Here is a 22,114-nt window from a genome sequence, read left to right as displayed (position 1 = left end):
GCTTTGCACATGTGGGAATGTTTTTTGAAATCAGGCATCATCCATCGGTCCCAGGCTGGTTGTATTAGTTGCTTTAGAAGATGCAAATGAATCATGGCAAACCCAATCCCCTTTTAGAGGAATTGTTCATCATTAGGAGAATTTACCACTGACATCATCATAACTCATCATGCAGACAGTTGATAAAGTTGCAGTTTCAAAATGATTCCTATTTCTAGAACCTCTCAGTTTCAGAAACACAATTCCTACTAAGAAGTAAATGCACGACTCATTCTCTGTGACTATAGACCCCATCCTGGCGTGATAAAGCAACCTCCTCTGTTGGCTCACCTACTGTCGTTTTTCTGTTTTTGTTTTGTTTTCATGGCAGCGTTTGTGGGAAATGCAGTACATACAGGTCAATGTAGGCCTGGTTCTGTGGGCCACAGATAGTCAGTGTCGGAACATTGGGTCAGAACCACACTCTATATAATTAAAAAAAGGACTCTCCCAAATTCCTGACACTTGGCTGTCACTCTAACCACTGGTCTGTATTTTCTTCTAGAAGAAGCAGTGATGGGTGGACCATGGATGATTTTAAAAACCATGTAAGAAACCACACTTCTTGGAAGAAGATAGGAAACATACACTGGGACATTTTCCCACTCCTAGTTTCTTCCCTACAGCTTATATCTTAAAGTCAGGAAGAGCAGGTAAGTTTCCTCTTTGGGCTTTGTTCAGCAGGTTTCAGAAAATAAAAAACAGAAAGAAAGTTGACAACGCTCATGAAGGGTACTGTTTCTACAAATAGACCAAAAATGAAAAAATTGAAAAAATGAATGACATCCAACTGAAAAAAAAAATAATCTAAAACAGGCTCCATATGCCTTACATATGTGGTCTCCATCTTTGGGGCCAGAAGCAATTTATGGCACAGCGATAATTCAGGTTATTGGTCTTATTTATCTCAATTTTCCCATAGTTCATACTGGTGATAAGGGGTGGGGTGGTAGGGTACAAAGGTGGATTCATCATGATACAAATGAAGCTTAAACGTCAGGGCCCGTCACTTCTTGGGGTCTTTTCCAGGTTTTTGGGATGATACCTAGTAATATGTGTACGTAGCCATATTTGCATAAGGGAGCTATTTTAATTGCTGTCAGTTATGACTACTGTCTCTTTCTGCACTGACCTACCCTCTGTTAAGCTTCCCATCTGATCACGTAGCACTGGAATGGCCACAGGTATTTTTTGGAATTGAGCTCAGGGAAGTTGAGTTGGGATACATGTAGTTTGGGTTAGAGGGATATTATATATATGAAGTTCACAGTCATCTCCACCTATCTATGAACAGATGGAAATGGATGATAACCATTGAAGGAATGGTTTCCAGCCTTACTCCTCACCCTTAAGTGCTGACTTACCTTCTGTTGTCCATGAAGGTACAGGCCCCGGGTCTTACCCAGATATTACTACATCTTACAGCACCTGGCTATGGAAGTGTGTGGCCTCCACATAGGAGAAATCAGGTTTATAATGCAAGGAGCCAATATGCAGCAGCATGGATGGACCTAGAGATTATCATACTAAGTGAAGGAAGCCAGACAGAGAAAGACAAATATCATATGATGTTGCTTATATACGGACTCTAAAAAATATGACACAAATGAACTTATTTACAAAACAGAAATAGACTCACAGACATAGAAAACAAACTTATGGTTACCAAAAGGGAAGGGGGTGGGGATAAATTAGGAGTTTGGGACTGAAATATACACACTACTATATATAAAATAGGTAACCAATAAGGACCTACTGCATAGCACAGGGAACTATACTCAGTATCTTGTAATAACCTATAACGGAAGAGAATATTAAAAAGAATATATATTTGTATATATGTGTATAACTGAATCACTTTGCTGTACACCTGAAACTAACACAACACTGTAAATCAATTATATTTCAATAAAAAGTATGTATATACAAATGCAGGGAGCCAGACACTAGTCTGCGGAGAAATCTTCCATTCAACAGACCAGCAAAATTATAAGTAGAGAGTTTGGTTCTCATAACCCCCAGTCAAAAGTGAAAGTGTTGTCTCTGTCAGGAGTGTATATAATATAAAAAGGTAATTGTAAAAGCATCATGTAATTTTTTCTTTATCAAAGGAAATAGAACATAACTGAATTTTTCCAGAATTCCTTTGTTTAGAGCTCTCTCTTATTGTAGTTTTACTATAAACAGTATGTTTGATAATAGACCATGCATAGAAGAAACTTGAGAGAAGGATTTCCAAATCTGACAGTCCTACAAATGTGCCCAATATTTCCAAAGACAAGTTGTGAATCTGAACAAGACCTTTCTCAACTAACAGTAATAAAAACACAGATTTTGATCAGCCATGTTAGAGGAAAGATCAACTTCTCCTTCTCTTCCCTCGCTACAGAAAATATTACAAAGTCATTGCCTCGTGAAGAACAGACGGAAGAGTAGGCAGCTGAAGTATGTAGGAAAAAATGTATAATAGAGATGTATCAGGCAGTTAATTAATAAATTTGTTACTATTTTGGATTTCATGATGCTTATGGTATTTCTTCTGTTTGTAACATGTTGTGATTTTCCTTCCACACCTAAGTTTGTATAATTTTTTATTATTTTTCTTTTAAAACATCCTCACCCCAATTATATAACATTCAGGCTCCACGATTAACCCTTGTGAGAAAGAAGTCCTGAGGAAGAGTCACTTCAGGAAGACAAAAGTCCCTGCAGGGAAGAGACCTGCGTTGCCTGACATGCTCCAGCAGAGCTACAGCCATTGTTTTGAGACTGGGATGGGGATCTGGAAATGAGGAAGGTTTCCCTCCAGAGCCACACTTGAGTCCTGCTCTAGAGAAAGCCACTGCTGTACTAAGGGTCAAATCATACCCTTTTCACAGTTTCGACCATGGGTGATCACTTATTCTTGTAATAATAAAACCCACTAACACTTACTGAGTGTTTCTTATGTGCCAGGCCATGGGCTTCTTTTGATTGAGTTAATCCTCATGATAACCTCGTCAAACCAGTATTCGTGACCCTCATTCTTAGATGTCACATAATCCCTTTTGCTCTCTATTAGCGCTTCCTACTAATCTCATGAATCGCTTCCTACTAATCTCATGAATCGCATGAAGTAAGTCAGAAAGAGAAAGACAAATACCGTACGCTAACACATATATATATGGAATCTAAAAAAAAAAAAAAAGGTTCTGAAGAACCTAGGGGCAGGACAGGAATAAAGACGCAGATGTAGAGAATGGACTTGAGGACACGGGGAGGGGGAAGGGTAAGCTGGGACAAAGTGAGAGAGTGGCATGGACATATATACACTACCAAATGTAAAATAGATAGCTAGTGGGAAGCAGCCGCATAGCACAGGGAGATCATCTCAGTGCTTTGTGACCACCTAGAGGGGTGGGATAGGGAGGGTGGGAGGGAGATGCAAGAGGGAGGAGAAATGGGGATATATGTATATGTATAGCTGATTCACTTTGTTATACAGCAGAAACTAACACAACAATGTAAAGCAATTATACTCCGATAAAGATGCTAAAAAATATATATATATATATTTTTAAGTCACCCCCACAGTGACTCAGATGCAGCCTCTTGAGGCTTTTGCAAGCATCTGCTTGCTATCTGACAGTGGAATAAGCCTCCTTCAGCTCAGAGGCTCTCCAGCTGGACTGCACAATAGAATCACCTAGAAAGCTTTAAAAACATACATATGTAGGCACCAGATCAATTAAATCAGAATCTCTAGGAGTCAGACCTGGGCATGGGTTGCTTTAAAAGCTCCCCAATTGGGCTTCCCTGGTGGCGCAGTGGTTGAGAGTCCGCCTGCCGATGCAGGGGACACGGGTTCATGCCCCGGTCCGGGAAGATCCCACATGCCACGGAGCGGCTGGGCCCGTGAGCCATGGCCGCTGAGCCTGCGCGTCCGGAGCCTGTGCTCCGCAACGGGAGAGGCCACAACAGGGAGAGGCCCGCGTACCGCAAAAAAAAAAAAAAAAAAAGCTCCCCAATTGAATCAAAAGTCCAGCTAGGGACTGACAGCCATCACTTCTGCCAATGGAGAAACTGTAAACCATGAAAACATTGCTATGAAATAATAGAAAAAAACATATATGGTTCTCTGTCCCCCGTTTCTGGCACAGAGCTCCTCAAACTCTTGTAATTTCCTAAGAGCACAAGGGGCATCTTTTGTTCTACTATTTGGTCTTTGACTCTGGTTCCTGACACAGAGCTCCTAAATGCCTTAGAATTTCCTGGATGAGAGGAATGTCTTTTGTTCTAATGAGGTGACTCTTGCTGGGCTCCTGGATGGCTTCAGAATGGGGACTGGTCACCAGAAAGATCAAGCCATGATTAGAAACTTGGAACTTTCAGCCCCACCCCCACCCTCTGGGAAGAGGAGAGGTGCTGGAGACTGAGTTACAGACTGATCATGCCTATGTGATGGAGCTTCCACAAAAATCCCCAAAATACGGGGTTCAAAAAGCTTCTGGGTTGGTGAACATATCCACGTGCTGGGATAATGGTGCCTGCCAATTCCACGGGGACAGAAGCCCCTGCACTCAGGACCTTCCCAGACCTTTGCCCTCTGAATCTCTTCATCTGGCTGTTCATCTGTATCCTTTCTCATCTCCTTTATCATGTAATAAACTGATAAATGTGTTTCCCTGAGTTCTGTGAGCTGTTCTAGCAAATGATCAAATCCAAGGACGGAATCGTGGGAACCTCCAATTTGTAGCCAAGTCAGCCAGAAGTTGTGGGTAAACTGGAGACTTGTGACTGGTGTCTGAAGTGTGGGGGAAGTCCTTAACCTGAGCCCTTAACCTGAACTCGTGCTAACTCCAGGCAGTTAGTGTCGGAATTGCTTGGTGTGGAAAACCTACCCATCTGGCGTCAGAAGCATTGTGAGTATAAAGCAGAGTGAGAGTAAAGGAAAACAGAGGGTTTTTCCTTAGACAATTGCCTAAATGAAATACATAAAAACGGCCATTACCACTAGTAAACTTACCACTAGTAAATAAAGGCACTCTTGATGAACTTTTCCCAAGATAAAAAGCGGTAAGAATACAGTACATTAAAAAAAATAATAAAAAGCTAAAAATAGAACTACTATATGATCCAGCAATTCCAATCCTGGGTATATATTCGAAGAAAATGAAAACGCTCTCGTGAAAAGAGAATGCACCCCAATGTTCATAGCAGCACTGTTTACAATAGCCAAGATTTAGAAGCAACTATCATCAAAAAAGAACACACAAATAACAAACATTGGAGAAGATGTAGAGAAAAGGGAACCCTCGTACACTGCTGGTGGGAATGTAAATTGGTGCCGCCACTGTGGAAAACAATATGGAAGTTTCTCAAAAAACTAAAAATAGAATTACCATATGACCCAGCAATTCCACTCCTTGGTATATATTCAAAAAACAAAACAAAAGAAAACACTAATTCAAAAAGATACATGCACCCCAATGTTCATAGTAACATTATTTACAATGGCCAAGATATGGAAGCAACCTAAGTGTCCATCAACAGATGAATGGATAAAGAAGATATGGTACATATATACAATGGACTACTACTCAGCCAAAAAAAGAATGAAATAATGCCATTTGCAACAAGGTGGATGGACTTATGCTGGCATTAAGGGCATTATGCTAAGTGAAATAAGTCAGACAGGGAAAGACCAATACCGTATGATCACTTATATGTAGAATCTAAAAAACACAACAAACTACTGAATATAACAAAAAAGAAGCAGACTCACAGATACAGAGAACAACCAAATGGTTACCAGTGGGGAGAAGGAAGGGGGGAGGGGCAATATAGGGGTGGGGGAGTAACAGGTACAAACTATCAGGTATAAAATAAGCTTCAAGGGGCTTCCCTGGTGGCGCAGTGGTTGAGAGTCCGCCTGCCGATGCAGGGGACGCGGGTTCGTGCCCCGGTCTGGGAGGATCCCACATGCCGCGGAGCGGCTGGGCCCGTGAGCCATGGCCGCTGAGCCTGCGCGTCCGGAGCCTGTCCTCCGCAACGGGAGAGGCCACAACGGTGAGAGGCCCGCGTAACGCATAAAAAAAAAAAAAAAAAAAAAAAAAAAAAATAAGCTTCAAGGATATACTGTACAACACAGGAAATATAGCCAATATTTTATAATAACTATAAATGGAATATAACCTTTAAAAATTACGAATCACTATATTATACACCTGTAATTTATTTAATATTGTACAGCAACAATACTTCAATAAAACAACAATAACATTTCCCATTTGTATATACTTTAGTATTATATTTACAGCACACTTTCACAAATATGCCCTGATTTATCCCTTATACTGCTATGAAGCTATACTCTATAATTGAGAAAACAAAGGCTCTGAGAGAATAAAAGACTTTCTGAAAAGTCTTCCCTGAGCAAAATTGGTTTCTCCCTTGAAAATTCGATTTGTTTTCTTGACTCTTCCCCAGGAGGCTGTGAGCTCCTGAAGACGGGCTGGTATTTTGTACGTGTCCCATTAAACCAACCCTGCTTGGTTGGTGTCTGAAGTGTGGGGGAAGTCCTTAACCTGAGCCCTTAACCTGAACTTGTGCTAACTCCAGGCACTTCGTGTCAGAATTGCTTGGTGTGGGAAACCTACCCATCTGGCAGGTAAAAGGTCTGGGAGCAGGTAAAGCTGCCCAGGAGACGGTAAGTCTCATCTGGGACTCCTTCAGTTCACCCAGGCCCAGTGCAGCTGCCTTTTGCTTTCAGCTTCCCTTCCTTCTCCAAGCCCTTTAGCCCAGCTCTGCAGACAGCTAACTGATCAACCTGGCCTCTTAGGTCAGTGAACTAGTTTAGACCTGCCGTCCTGACTTTCCCCTCCACAAATGCTTTCCAGACGCACCTGTGGGAATTAACTGCTGGCTGAGGACAGGCTGTGTGGGTCATAGGCATCTGCCCTCTGGCCAGCCTGGCTTGGCTGACCAGCGCAGCTTGGCCAGAGACAAACCATGGACAAGCATGAGGTGTGATTAGCCTTTGAGTCCCAATTGCCTATCAAGGGCCAGGCACACAACTGTTATTCAGTAAGTGCCTGATGCAGCAAGTTGAGGCTGAAGCAGGAAGAAAATGTTTTCCAGGCCTGGTGTCCAATAATTCAGTGTTCTCTTCAACAAACTTGTAACACAAAGGGAGGTTCCTAAAAAAGTCCCCCTGAGGTGGGGCTAGGCCACCCTGCTCGCTTGATTTAGAATCTTGATTTTTATGTAACTTGATGAAACATGAGAGGACAAATAGGAGATAAAAAGAAAGTGGGAGACAGATGTAAGAAGCCAGGACCCCCAAACTCATTCGTAATCAGCAACAAATAAGACAGACTCATCTGGACTAAGGAATTACCCTCAAACACCAACAAGCTGTTGGAGAACTGACTCTAAAACCAAGGTTTCAAAAAAAAAAAAAAAAAAAATGGACCAACTAACCATGTTAGTTACTGCTTGAATCTCCCATCTGGGAGATTTTTTTCCAGAAGTCTTTTAGATTCACAATTCGTCATGGGAAACATTGTGTAGACTTTCCAGATTGTTGTCAAATTTGAGAAGATGTCTCTCAAGTTTCTCTTATATATGATCTATTACAGACAGAGCTGCTGTTTACAGTAACCACGGGTATGAGCCCTTCAGACACAAGAATTCTGAAAACAAAAAACAAAACAACCCTTCCTGCAAGCCACTTGAAAAGTCTTCATCCCACCTGCCCGTGGGCAGAAGAAGGAATGGGGGCTCTGGGAGGACTCTGCCCCCCTGTAAAATCAACTCAGGGCTCCTGGGTGCGTTTTCCAAGGAGCTGTCCCTTCAATGCAAGTCTGGACATTCCATGAGGAGGGCTTGGGGGGAAGGGTGGCTACACGGTCCTGGGTTGTTTAGCCATTACGGTTCATTAAGGGATTCTACACCGCCAAACGATGCCTAAAAATACAAAGGCCAGCTGTGCCTGCTTGCTTTCAAGCAGTTTTGGAAACAAAGAGAGAGGACCCAAGCCACTCAAGTTAAATGAGCGAAATAAACTGCGTTATAAGAAAGCATCAATGAAGAGCTAGTGACACCTTCCTTCAAGAACCAGGCAGGGGCACAGCTACCCCTTTGCTGCTGTGCCTTCACCCCCCTCGGTAAGGCTGGGCTGTCAGGACTGAAACGCCAGTGGCCGGCAGGGACCTGGCTTCATGCCACCAGTCTGGATGGGAAAGCAGACTCTCTTGTCTCTCCCTTTTTAAGAGCTCTGCATCCCCAGCCAACCGATTCAGAAGGGCCACCCTCCTGCAGAAAACTTTCCCTCTTTCTCACATTTTGTGTGGGGATGTCTGACTAGGGGAGCCACCAAAGGGGAGGGAGGTGAGGATGGGCCCCCCCCCGCCCGCGCACACACACACTCTCTCTCTCTCTCTTTGAGAAAACAGCATCTCTTGTGAGAGGGGCATGAACTCGTGGAAAGGGCATCCTCGTATTTCACTTGCGTGTAAATCACAGGGCTCTGCCAGTTACCAGCTGGGTAACTCTGAACAACTTACGTCCCTCCCTGACTTTCAATAACCTCATCTCCGAAAGGTGCCATAAATGCCTAGTTTATCAGGTTGTTTGGAAAACTGAGTTAGATCCTGCTTACGACACACCTCTCCCAGCGCCTGACACCTAGGAGACGGCAGCTGAAGCGAACCCCTCCCTTTATTTATTGGACATACTACACAAGTGACAACAGCTGACGACCCTTCCCCACCATCCCCTATGGCTTTCTCATGCTGCAAAGAAACAGAAGAGGAGCATCGGGTCCCACCTGGTAGACAGCCCTGGAGATGCACCATGGTTTCAGCATCAGCTGCAGGACCCGCAGGTTCCCCCCTCGGCACGTCCTCAGCACCCGGCAAGTCAGGCCCCATACCAGCCGGTCCCAGCCACTCAGCAGGTCCTCGGAGCCCTGCGGCCCCGCAGCCATGCCAGCCCAGGCCCCGCCTCTGCCCCTCTGGTCCCAGGACCCACACGCAGGGCTGTGTTCTTTTCCTAACGCCAAGTTCAAATGTCACTGAGATGTCATCAGGCCAGGAAAATGCAACCCAAATAACTCTGCCTTCTCCTGGTCCTTCATCCTCACCCCCAGCTTCCCTCCCCACCACCCTCATTAACCTTCTGGGACTGTTTTCCTTCAAGGATGAGCAAACGGCTCGTAAATGAAAATGTTTTCTCGCTGCCTCTGGGAAGTCCCCAGGGACTAGGTAAAGCTAAGCCTCCCCCACTGTGGACAGGCACTCGGTGGACCTCGGTGGACCCCCAGCTGACTTTCGGCGCAGATCAGAACAGAATTTAAAGAAGAACGTGAACCCGGAGTCATCGCTGTGCGCTCCTGGTTCCGGGATTCCATCCAGGGTGAGAAACAAAGGGGATGGATTTTCAGCCTCTGTGCCAACATTCCCAAGGCATTCCATCTAGTGTCTTAACTCTTCAAAACTTCGAGAACCAGAGTTTCTGCACCGCAAGCCAAAAGGCCAGTTTGGGTGTTTTTTTTTTTTTTTTCTTTTAAATCAACACTGGGAAAAACTGCTATTTCTGTGGGCAATTTGTAAAAAGCCAGGCATTTACTTTGGAAACCTCCCAAGTTTAGGTTAGGAAGAAAAGGGCAGTAAGAAAACTTATCTATTAGATGTAATACCCACATCTGCGATTTTGGAGGGAAGCAGATAAAGGGGGTAAACGTAGCCTACATCCTTTTCCCCACGAAGGGTCATTTTCTATAAATGCTCTATGACTTTATCACATATTAGATAAGCCCTGTGGCGACCTTAATCCAAGGAAGGACCTCCAGTTAAACAAGGTACAGCTATTTGAGATGTCAATCAAGTTATTTTGAGTTTTGATTATTGTTATTATTTTATTTATTATGATTATTTTAAACCATGTTTCAGAAGGGCATCTGCTTCCTAATTCAATAGCTTATAGACCAAAAGACGAGATGCCCAAGTCAGAAGAGGAGGGAAGAGGTAGGAGAAGATTCCATCATAACGCAACCTGTACAGTTAAGAGAAGGGCGTGTTTAAGTCTCAACATCATTTTGAGTGCATGGTAGTCACTGAGGCATATTTGCCTTCGGCACATTCTTTATATTGATTGATTATCTTGTCTCTTCAACTCAAACCTTTAATGTCATCAGGAAACTAGTAGAACATAACTCACAGAACTCATAAGTCACTACCTTCTAGAATGTCCTGACGTCAGACATAAGAGTTTGAATTCGGCCCTACCACTTACTGCGTGAGGTCAGACAAATTAACTTCTCCGACTTAGTAGTTCTTTATCCACAGTGATGGAAATCATACCAGCCTCACAGGGCTGTTGTGAGGGTTAAGTCGGGGGATATTCTTTTTTTCTTTTTTTAAAGATTTTTTTGATGTGGACCATTTTTAAAGTCTTTATTGAATTTGTTACAATATCGCTTCTGTTTCATGTTTCGACTTTTTTTGGCCACGACGCATGTGGGATCTTAGCTCCCCAACCAGCGGTCGAACCCACACCCCCTCCATTGGAAGGCAAAGTCTTAACCACTGGACCACCAGGGAAGTCCCTATCAGGGGATATTCTTAAAGTGGATAACGCAGGGTGTGGCATGTACACTAGTTTAATTTTTTGGAGCGTTTCCCATGATCAGGTAATTCTAGGATATTATCTATCACTGATAGTATAAAACTCTTGAGATCATTTCCAAATTTGTGTTTCTCTAAGTCACCTTCTTAGAATCCCTTTTTTTCCTTTTGCTGTGGATCCATGTATTCATTCATGTAATGAGTATGTGAAGACCATTTTCATTTAAACTCTTCTTGGATGAGTTCTATCATTTTCCCCTGAGTCATGGCTCCAGGGTAAACCTGCATGATTTCATTCCTGTGTGTTACTCCTTTATTTTCACACACCCCGTAATAAAAGGCAGCGGGGGGGGGTTACAAAGGAATCTTGTCTTTCTACAAAGACATCAGCAGAGATAGTTTTACTAAAGCAGAAAGAAAGAAAGAAAAAGAAAGAAAGGAAGAAAGGTAAATTAAAAAACCAAATAGTATATGGACAGTGATTGTTCCATTAACATTAGCTAACTGCCTTGGTATTTTCAAGAAAAAACAAAGGCAAGCTGTATCATAGTTAGCATTGTCTATGTCCCCAAGCTCACACTCTCCATCCTCTGGGGATTTGGGCTGTGAACCAGGCTCTTATCCAGAGCATGTAATTATGGAATGGATAGGGATCATTTTAAAGCCACTGCTTTAATCTATGATTAAATAATGTGACTTTAAAACTTAAAAAAAAAAGTTAAATATATGTTTAGCTTATGGTCTGGGAATCTCTGAAGTCTAAATGTGCCATAATAAAGCTTTTTTATAACATGGCTGAATATAAACATATTAACTCCTGAGAAGAGCAAGACCTACTCAAACTGCCCTGAGGGCTTTACCGCACATGGGGACAGGCATGCCCTCTGCGGAGGCTGGCTCTGGAGCCTGCAGTCTGAGCCTGGTCGTGTCAACAGATGTCTTCAAGCCCGTGGAGGCACAGGTGACAGGGACGGGTCATGCCCAAGTGCATGTGGAGGATGCTCCCCTGTTTTGCTGGCCCCGTCTCTTCAGTCATGTCTGTTTCTGCCCTAGACCTTCGGTTACTAATTCAGACTTTCACAGGGCAGCTTCCCCGATGGCATCTGAGGCTGTGCATGCAAACAGCACTGCTACCATTGACCGTGATGCCCTGTGCTTTTAAAGGGATTTATGATGCTCAAGCAATTAGATACAGACGTGTGTATCTCTGTGTGTCTGTGTGTGCATCTGTGTGTACATGTGTCTCTGTGTGTGCACCTTCAGGTTGCAGAGAAGGAAATCAGAGCGACCTGTCCAGGCCATGTGAATATTGCGATGGTGTTGGGACATGGCACCAGGGCTCACCAGGCCAACAAATGACCTGGATTTGTCTTACTGACTCCCAACTCCTTTAAATCATTTTCTTTATTCTTTCCTCAAAAATAATAGAAAATTGGGGTTTTCTAGGTGATTTACCGTTTAGACAGTTGATCACTAAACCTAAGGAGTAATGAATCGGTGACCTGCTGGGTATCAACGGGGAGAGGAGCACCGTGAGATGCCCAGGAGACATCGTCAAGATCCACCCTGCATCTCCCCTGCTTTCATGAACCTTTTTGCTAATGTTTGGGGTGAAGAGTCTACGTGTTGAGTTAGTTGGCAGGACTGGGTCAGCTGCTGCCTGTTTGCCTACCGTTTGCCCTGGGTTGGGGGGGTACATCACAGGGAGAACTGAAGTCCTGGTTCTGTGGTTCCACGTTTGGGAAGGGAACCGAGGCTGGGGGCTCTAAATCAGGTGCTAACCCTGGGGAGAGGCAAGCCTGGTGAAGCCAGGAGTTCGTGCCCAGGTCAAAGGCAGGAGAGGTGGGTGGGGCCTCGTAGGGCACGGGGAGCAGGGGGGAGGCTTGTCAGGGCCCTACCTGGGCCGCCCTCTCTCAGCTGCTCCACCCTTGGTCCAGCGCCCTCCATCTCCATGCCTTGGGATTTTTCAGCCCTGCTCCCAGACTTTCCTCACTGTTTTTGAAAAGACAGAGGAATTTTTAAGAAAGCAGTAAACGCCTTTGCTTGACTCCAGGGATGTTTTCAGACATAATTACTGCTTTGAGAAGAACTTGGAAAAACTCTTAAGTTGGAAGTAATGCGTAGTGTCATTAGGGACAAAATTAGCAAATACACAAAGACAGGAAATGGCACACATGCGGAGAAGTCTATTTAGAGCAACCGAAGAAATATGTTCAGAAAGGCAATCTAATTAACCCATCTTAATTATTCACTGATTATTTACTGACATCTATTTTAGAAAATGTCAGCCATAAGACTGACTGGAGAACTCCCATACTCTATGTCAGGTTAAATTCAGCTACTGGGAGGCACAAATAGCATTTTTTAAAAGATTCTCTTAGATGCGTTATGTCAGCGGTCCCCAAACTTTCTGGCACCACGGACCAGTTTCGTGGAAGACAATTTTTCCACAGAAGGCGGGGGACGGTTCAGGCGGTAATGGGAGCAATGGGGAGCGATGGGGGGCAGCAGATGAAGCTTCGCTCCTCCACGGCCGCTCCCCTCCTGCTGTGCGGCCCGGTTCCTAACAGGCTGCGGACCAGTAGTGGTCTGCGGCCCGGGGGTTGGGGACCCCTGTGTTATGTTATCCTTTGCTGATAGAACCTGAAGGGAAAGGGCACTTTCTCCAACATCAAGGCCCGGTCCAGTTGAGACCCAATGCCAAGACGTTTCAGCCAGAATTAAGGCCTACTAAAAGGCACATCTGTTCTTTTGGAAGACCTAAAGAGGATAAACAGGCAACGTATTCCAAAGTGAGCCTGAGAAGGTGCTGGAAAACAAACGAATCCACAACAGTGAGTGGAAAAGCAGGGGTGTGCTCAGAAACACCTCTCAACCCTATCTTTAGGTTTTGTAGAAAGCAGATTTCTTTTGGGTTTTGTGTACAGTCAACATTTCTGTGTCACAGACCTTTCCAGCCTTAGCTACTAACTCACGTTTTAATTCTATATCCCCTCCCCGCCATGACTTCCAACACAGGATCAAACTTGGGTTGAAGTCTATTGCACAAATAGTTCTTTCCATCCATTGAATGCTTTTGTTATTAAATCTCCACGTGCAACCAAAAATGCCAGTTTGGGCAGAACTGGAAACTTTATTTGTTAAATGAAGGTGGCCCATCATTCTTTGCTAGTATTCTTTAATAAAGAACACATGATTGAGATATAATTTATATACCATACACTTTACCCATTTAGAGGACACAATTTAATGGCGTTTAGTGTATTCACTGGGTTGTACAACCTTGACCACGACCTCATTTCAGAACATTTTCATCAGCCCAAAGTGAAACCACACACCCCTCAGCTACCCGTTTTTCTCCCTCCTTCCTCCAGCCACCCGCAAACACTAATTTACTTTCTGTCTCTATAGATTTGCCTATTCGGAACGTTTTACATAAATGTGATCTCTGTGCCTGGCTTTTCTTACAGAGGATAATGTTCTCAAGGTTTATTCATGCTGTAGCCTGTATCAGCACTTCATGTCTTTCTCTTACTGAATAAAATTCCATTGTGTAGAGATAACACATTTTGTTTAACCATTCATCCATTGGTGGGCATTTGGGTTGTTTATTCTTTGGGGCTATTATGAATAATGCTGCTATGGACATTCATGTACAGGTTTTTGTGTGGAGGTATATTTTCCATCTCTCTTGGAGAGCTACCTAGAAGTGGCATTGCTGGATCATATGATATCTCCATGTTTAACCTTTTGAGGAACTGTCAAGCTGTCTTCCCAAGCTGCTGCACCATTTTACATTCCCACCAGCAGTGTCTGAGGATTTTAATTTCTCCATATCCTTGTCAACCTTGTTAGTGTCTGTCCTTTTGATTATAACCATCCCAGTGGTTATGAAGTGGTAGCGATCTTACTTTCCTGGTTGGGTTCTAAGATATGGCTTTGGGTAGAGTGGGGCAGTGCTGCCTTTCGAGGGCTGGCCTGTCTTTCCTGACTTAGCCCCAAGCATGCAGATGGACTTTGGGGAAGCAGAGGCAGAAGGCGCAGAAGAGCCCAGAATTTCCCCTCCCCCTCCTCTCCTTCTGACACCCTCACGCCCACCATTGGGATCGAAACTCCAAACGCTTTTGCAAGTTCCCATTTGTCACTTTATAATCCCAGTGCCAGCTCTTTGGGAAAAGGATATTTAGAAATAGCACTTGTCTGGTGAAGTGAGTGGGAGACATGCAAAACCCAAACCCAAACAATCTCTTGAAATCCCGAGGCGTTTCAGAACTGCTCACTAACTCACTGAATCCCATATTTGGGTCTGGAAAACATCCCAGCTCTGACAAAGAGTCATCATTCCTCAACCTGGGATCCCAAAACACCCGTTGATATAAATGCTGGGGAGCGCACTCTGATCATCTGGGGGTAGGAGAATAATTTTTTAAAAATGCTCGGCTGTGTACATAAAAATATTTTGGGTCCCTGGGAAAGTAGCAGAAAGGCAGGAGCTGCCCTCTGGCTTAAGCGAGCGCTCCAGAGCTGCACGCCAAGAGCTATGTTTAGAAATATTTCCCGCAAGTGCTACAAACCATTATACAAGGGATCCTAGGGCCATAAGAGTGATGTCATCCTATCAATTACCCTGGTTACGAAAGTCAGTTCTCATATACATGCCAGGCCCCAGTAGAAATACAATCAGGGCTGCCTGAATCAAATCAGTCCAGACCCTGAAGAGAAACTAAACGCCCCCCAGCTCTTCTCTTTCTTAATCTCCTGTTACTTGGTTTCCGTGGGACTCAGTGGCCAAGGATGATTTTTGAGCATATATTTTGCAAGCCTGTGTTTATGCGGTCATGGCCTTACATGAAAAAAAATAGATGCCTTGTTTTGTTTCGGGGCTGTGAGCGTTTGGAGGGGCAACGGTCTGGGGCCTGTCGGGAGTGAAGTTGTAAAGTTGGGAGGAGGTCCTGCCCTCCGTTGAGAACCATCTTTTTTTCCTTCTCATGGAGGGAGATTAAGACGAATTAACTGCTCAGAGGAGAGCTGTTGAGAGATAACTTTCCCTCCAAGTGGGAACCAAGATATTAGAAGACTTGTGTCTAGAAGCTGTGAAAAGGTTTAAGGATAACTCAGTGAGGAAGAAGTTAATGTTTCTCCTCCAGACATAAAGGAAGGCAAGTAGAATTGGTAAGAGGTAAATCAGGAGAGGAACACTTACTTTTTTTACCTATAGCTTAAATTCCTTTTAACCCTTGCCCCAACTGCGGGCCTGATGTTCTTACGTCTTCTGTTGTTCATAACATATTAGAAGGTTTGAAGAAATTTGTTACTCATTTCTCTAAAATTCCTTCTAACGTAGCAAACCTACTTTTTTTTTTTTTAAATCCTCAGCGTCTTGAGCTTAATAGAAATGTAATGACAAAGAATGAATGAAAATGTGTACTTTATAGAAAAGCATGGGCTTGTGGCTTTTCCTGCTGCTCTCGGGTGACACGTGTTCATAAAGTCTACCCTGGAGTAGTTTAAGATACATAATAGGAGTTTCCGTTCTTCTTGATTTGGTTTCTCAAAGAGCAGACATGCAGGGTTAGCCCTACATCCCCTTTCTTACTTGGCTGTGAAGACATGACGCACTATGACAATGGCAATGCTGGAGGCTTGCTGAATGGGGATGGAATGGCCTTGCTAATGGACGTGTGGTCAATGCCACTTTTGTAGGTCAGATGCCATTTTGGTGAGATAATGACTTTGGGAAGCCATTCTCTATGCTACATTTTCCCCTTGCTTTCTTGGAATGCTTTTCCCAAGGGGAAAAAGCAAGCGGAGAAATAAAGGATGTCTGCCATCCGAAGAACCCAGCTGGGAGACTATCTCCTGACCATCACATTGGCCCACCCCAGAGCTCTTCACCCTTAGTACCACCAAGCCCAGAAGTCCCGCAGCTATGCCTGGTTCCAGAGACTGTGTTCCAACGTGGTTGTGTCAACAAATCTGTTTTATTCTAGTCCATCACGTTTTCTAGAGTTAATAAAATTCCTCTCATGAAACAATCTCCATAGTAATGACAGAAAACCCCAAAACACATAAAACAAAACAAAAAGCAACCATGAGTTCTTTAGTTGAGTTTGTCAAGGGGGACCGGAACAGTCCATGAACTGGACGTTTGTATTACAAATTCAAAGCGAACCAAGAAGCAAATCCTTTGATATATACAAAATTAGGCCTGTTTTAGGATAAGCTTGTTAATGTAGTGAGTTACCTAAACTACCACTGAAGAGTTTAATACTGTACATTCTCATGAAGATCTCTTATGGATAAAAATATTTATTCGGAACCATATAAATTAGCCTGATTATGGGTAGCGTGGTCTGTTCTGCATCCATGGCTAACCAAGGATAATAGAGATAGCTTAGGATTTAGCAACAGAGGTGGAAAACCAAGAACTATATTGGGGTTGGAGATCTAGGCAAATTATGGCTAGGAAAGCATGTCAGTGGTCACAGATATCCAGAGTCACCCAGAGTTTAAAGGTCAAGGTAAATCAATGAGTTCAAAGCGGGCAGTCAAAATATCTGTGAACGATGAAGTTAGAGTCCAGGTCAACCAGAAGGCCGGAAATTGGTGGGCTGAGAGCAAACAGACCGAAAGCTATAAGGACAGACAAGCCAGGGGTTCACAGCTGGATGCAAGGTTGGAGGGAAAGCATGGCTGGCTGAACCCTCCTCCGTCTGCCTGTGCTAGGGAATTTCACATCCTTCCCTTTACAGCAGTGGTCAAGCTCCTAGAGGGGCCTAATGAACTGCAGGTAGAAGCAGCTGAGTTGGGACCTGCCAAAATACAAGTGCACAGACAAGGAGGAAGTAAGGCTCCAGCAGGTACCCGTATCAGCCATCTAAAAGTCCTCTTATTTAGATCTCTCCTATGTCTTCCCAATTTCTGACAGAGGCCAAGCGGCCCATATTACTTAACCCAAGGCTCACTGTGTCTCCTAATTTGCAAGAGGTCCTTTTCCTCAATTGGCAACCCTAAAATTGCACAGGAAGGAGGGCCACGGAAACAGGAGATGGAAAGAAATGTAATGCCCTTTAAAGATGCAAGTGGAAAAATGTAATTATACCCACCCAGGCCATGAAACCATCTGAAAACCTATAAGGAAAACTAGCTGAGACTTTATTGTTTGGTTTGCTACGAAAGGTAAAATGAATTCTTCCCTTTTTTCAAATGAAGTCTCTATGTGGCATAATTTGAGGTAAATTTCTGCAAGAGAGAAAGGAAATTGGATCAGGGTACTGGTTATTTCCCCCTTGATGCAGAAACAAAGGTGATGATTTAAGATTTGGCTGTAAGGAGACACTTAGGAGCTAAGTGCCTTCTGTTCCTGTCTCTTAATAAACCAAGGAAGACGCCCTCATTGTACCACAGCTGGGAGCAGGCTTCTTGTTAATTAAGCACGCTTAATGGGCAGGTCTGAGATCTCCTTCATGAGTTTGGCCTCGATTAAGTGGCCTGAGGCACTCTCTCGAGGGCATACTCTACCTTCTCCACCAAAACTCGGGCTGCATTTCAAAATGTGAAAAACAGAGCAGCCTATGTGGCAGGGATTTCATGAAACTGAATGTGTGTTCAGAGCCCAAGCCAGGATGACAACCCCTCCCCATTTCCTTTGTGAGGCGTGGAAGTACTTTACCTGTTGGGTTTCATACCCTCCAACTCTGTGGGTTTCAGATGTTGATCTTTTTAAAAAGAAAACTGTGGTAGAATATACATAAACATGAAATTGACCATTTGGACCATTTTTAAGTACACACAGCTCGATGGTATTAAGTACATTCACACTGTTGTACGACCATCACCACCATCCATCTTTAGGATGCAAACCTGAAATTCCGCGCCCATCGCACAATTCCCCCCAGCACCTGGCAACCACGATTCTGCTTTCTGTCTCTCTGAATCTGCCTGTCCAATGTACCTCAGGCAAGTGGAATCACACAGTATTTGTTCTTTCGTGACTGGGCTTATTTCATTTAGCATAATGTTTTCAAGGTTCATCCATGTTGTAACCTATGTTAGAATTTGCTTCCTTTTTAAGGGTGAATAATGTTCCCCTGTATGTGTGTATACCACACTTTGTTTACCCTTTCATCTGTTGATGGACACTTGGGTTGCTTCTACCTTGTGGCTTTTGTGAATAATGCTGCTACGACATGGAAGCAACCTAAATGTCCATTGACGGATGAATGGATAGCGAAGATGTGTGTGTGCGCGTGTGCGTGCGTGTGTGTATATATATATACACACACGCACGCACACGCGCACACACACACAATGGAATACTACTCAGCCATAAAAAAGAATGAAATAATGCCATTTGCAGCAACATGGATAGATCTAGAGATTCTCATATTAAGTGAAGTAAGTCAAAGACAAACACCGTATGATATCTCTTATATGTGGAACCTAAAAAAGTGATACAAATGAACTTATTTACAAAAGAGAAATTGACATAGAAAACAAAATTATAGTTACCAAAGGGGATAACAGGGGGCTGGGTGAGAGATAAATTAGGACTTTGGGATTAACATATACACACTACTATACATAAAATAGGCAAATAACAAGGACCTACTGTATAGCACAGGGAACTCTACTCAATATCTTACAATAATCTATAATGGAAAAGAATCTGAAAAAGAATACATACACGTACGTACATACATATACATATATATATACATATATATATATACACACACACATATATATATATGAAACCGAATCACTTTGCGGTACACTTGAAACTATTACAACACTGTAAATTAACTATACCTCAATAAAAAAATAAATAAAAAATAATGCTGCTATGAACATGGGTGTACAAATAGCTGAGTCTCTGTTTTCCTTTCTTTTGGGTCTATAGCCAGAAATGGAATGCTGGATCTTCTGATGATTCTATGTTTAAATTTTGAAGGAACTGACATACCCCTAGATAGTAATCTTTTTCACCCACTGCTTCTGCTCTGTCCTGTTCCTGGGTTGCTCCTGAGACAGCCCGGGGCCTTCCCTGCAGGCAGACACACAACTGCTGACCTCTAGGACTTGTTTACGTAAACGGGCTCTGCCCAGGTGGCCCCCAGGTGAACCTGTGCTACTCTGCAGGCACCTGCCTCAGCTGCCCTGACCTTTACTGCGTCTGTCTGATTTGCATTCTCGTTCCCAGGCTGCAACCAGAGTCCGGCTCTGAAGCCCAGTGCAGGCGGCACCTGGCGTGGCCCTCACGGTTGCCTCCTCCTGGACCCTCAGCGTGGACCAGTCTGCTCATCGTGACCCAAGGGACCTTAGCCGTGAGGTGGGCCAGTTCCTCCACTGAAGGCCAAGGGCAAGAAAAGGAAGTTGGGAATGGGTGGTGCCCTCTGAGCAGATCACACTGGCCTAGGGTACTTTAGCTGCAGGCTGATGGAGGCTGTGACCCCATTTAAATTACCCTGAACATAGGTTGGCTTCTGGTGGTGGGTCTGAGTTAGACTCAGCATCAAGATGTGGACAGATGCAGGAGACGGCTTGGGATCCTTTCTGATCTGAAGCAGGGGCCCCAGCTAGAGCAGGGTTAGCAAGACGGCAGCCCCTCAGGCTCCAGCTTCCGTGGGAAAGCAGATGCAGAGCAGGGTCACGGGCACAAGCCCACTGGTTTGGCTTGGGTTTGGGGGTAACGACTCCAACCCGGGGGCTTGAGGGTCCCGGGCACCACCTGAGCCATGGGTACCAGGCTTCAGAGCCGGTAGATGCTTCCTACTAGTGCGATTAGCCTCCTGGAACTTGGCCAGACTTGACCTGTGCTGATTTAGGAATGGGGTGTTGGCAGCTTTCACATTTGTACCTGGAAGGTCTAGCAAGGTGGGGTCTGACAACCACCAAGTGGCTCCAGATGAAACTCCCCCAGCCCCACTGTGGCCACCGATCACAGGGACGCCACCACTGGCTTTGGACATCTCCCTTGCCTGGAATGTCAAGTCTGCAGGGCCTGCCTGGATGCTGCCCTATGGACTGCAGCCTCCCTCTCCCCAGGCATCAGCATTTCAGCCAAGTTAGCAACCCTCCCTTACCTGGTCCCTCCATGGGCCACTGGTTGCCAACCCTGGCTGGCCCATTAGAGTCAGCCAGGAAGCTTTTATGAAATGCATTTACCTGGGCCCCATCCCTAGAGATTCTGACTTTATGAGTCTGGGGGAGGGAGTCGGTATTACTACTCTTAAAAAAATATCCTAGTCATTCTAACGTACAGCCATAGAAAAGAACCATGGCCACAGACCAACCCTGAGTTCCCTGCGTCTTGAAGATGAGCTCCTTTCACTCATGTTACCTAAGAGCTCAGGTCAGTGTTCTCACGCTTTAGCTTGCATTAAAATATCTGGAAGATGTGTTCAAACACAGACCTCCAGGCTTCACCCCAGAGTTTTTGACTCAGTAGATCAGGTGTAGGGCCCGGGGATTTGAATTGCTAACATGTTCCCAGGTGAGACTGAAACTCTGGCCCTGGGATTACACTTTACGAGAGCCACTGATCGAGGCCCATGACACCCCTTGATTCTTGGATTTAGGGCGACGGGGAGAAATGGAAATGAGTCAGTCACGGTTTTTACTGTTTACAATTTCATGCTTGGACATTCTTTTCAGAAGAACTGCCATTTACCTCTGAGTGTCATGGTAGGGGCTAGTAAATGAACTTTTCCCCATTTGGGGAATGGAAAATCAACATTTAAGGACCTTCCACCCAATGATTCCTTGCCCACCACTGCCCCCCCACCGACCCCCCAAAAGATAATTCAGTAGTTAAAAGAAATATTTTGTTAAAAGGCATCCAAGTTTTCTTCCCACCACAAGGACCTGCTCGTTGACTTGAAAAGCCTGACTCTTAGCAATGCATGTTTATTTCTAAATTAAAACGGTTTCTTACTGATGTGATATTTCAGGACTTGAGTTCCCTAAAGGCAGGCATGAAGCAGCCAAACCGAGAGCCTGAATCACTTACTCCTTTGTCTCTGTGGCCGGGAGGGCAGAACATTTCAGAGGTTACAATCTGCCCTCAACAAAGGGCGTTTAGACTCTTGTTTTAGAAATGAGTGACTCATCTCTGGGTCATTTTCATGTCTCTATCTCCCCTCTCCCCTCTCCCTTAACCACGAGGAAACTGCAGGCGAAAGGCTCTTCTTTATCACAATGCACAAAGGACACAAATGGTGTGGATCTGGAGACCTGACTTCCTGTTATTAAGGAGGACATCCTACAATTTCGCGGAGCGGGATTTCCAAACAAAGCAGAAAGTCTAACGATTTCAGAGTTGCTCCCCATCTACAATTAACTAGGTCACAGCTGTAAAGGAAGAGGGAAAAAACATTAAATCACTCCAAGGCAGGAGCTCTTGATATCATCCATGGCCGAAAAATAAACACTTCATTTTATTTTTTAAAAGGAAGAGCAATACATCT

General features: G+C 44.3%; 1 protein-coding gene across 4 annotated transcripts in view; it reads right to left on the bottom strand.

Annotated features, from left to right (window-relative positions):
• Window positions 1-22,114, bottom strand: part of FRMD4A (FERM domain containing 4A) — a 331,795-nt gene that overhangs the window by 290,867 nt on the left and 18,814 nt on the right. The window contains exon 1 of one of the 4 annotated variants that reach the window (XM_032620669.1): window positions 8,849-9,007. The exons of the other annotated variants lie outside the window; for them this stretch is intronic. Coding sequence (XP_032476560.1) covers window positions 8,849-9,007 — 159 coding nt within the window. Of the gene's footprint in view, window positions 1-8,848; window positions 9,008-22,114 lie in introns of those variants that run through there. 4 annotated transcript variants of the gene reach the window in all.

The sequence above is a fragment of the Phocoena sinus genome, chromosome 2 (genome assembly GCF_008692025.1).
Source record: "Phocoena sinus isolate mPhoSin1 chromosome 2, mPhoSin1.pri, whole genome shotgun sequence".
Lineage (NCBI taxonomy): Eukaryota > Metazoa > Chordata > Mammalia > Artiodactyla > Phocoenidae > Phocoena > Phocoena sinus.
The sequence above is the reverse complement of the archived record's forward strand: the minus strand, read 5'-3'. Positions and strand labels throughout refer to the sequence as shown.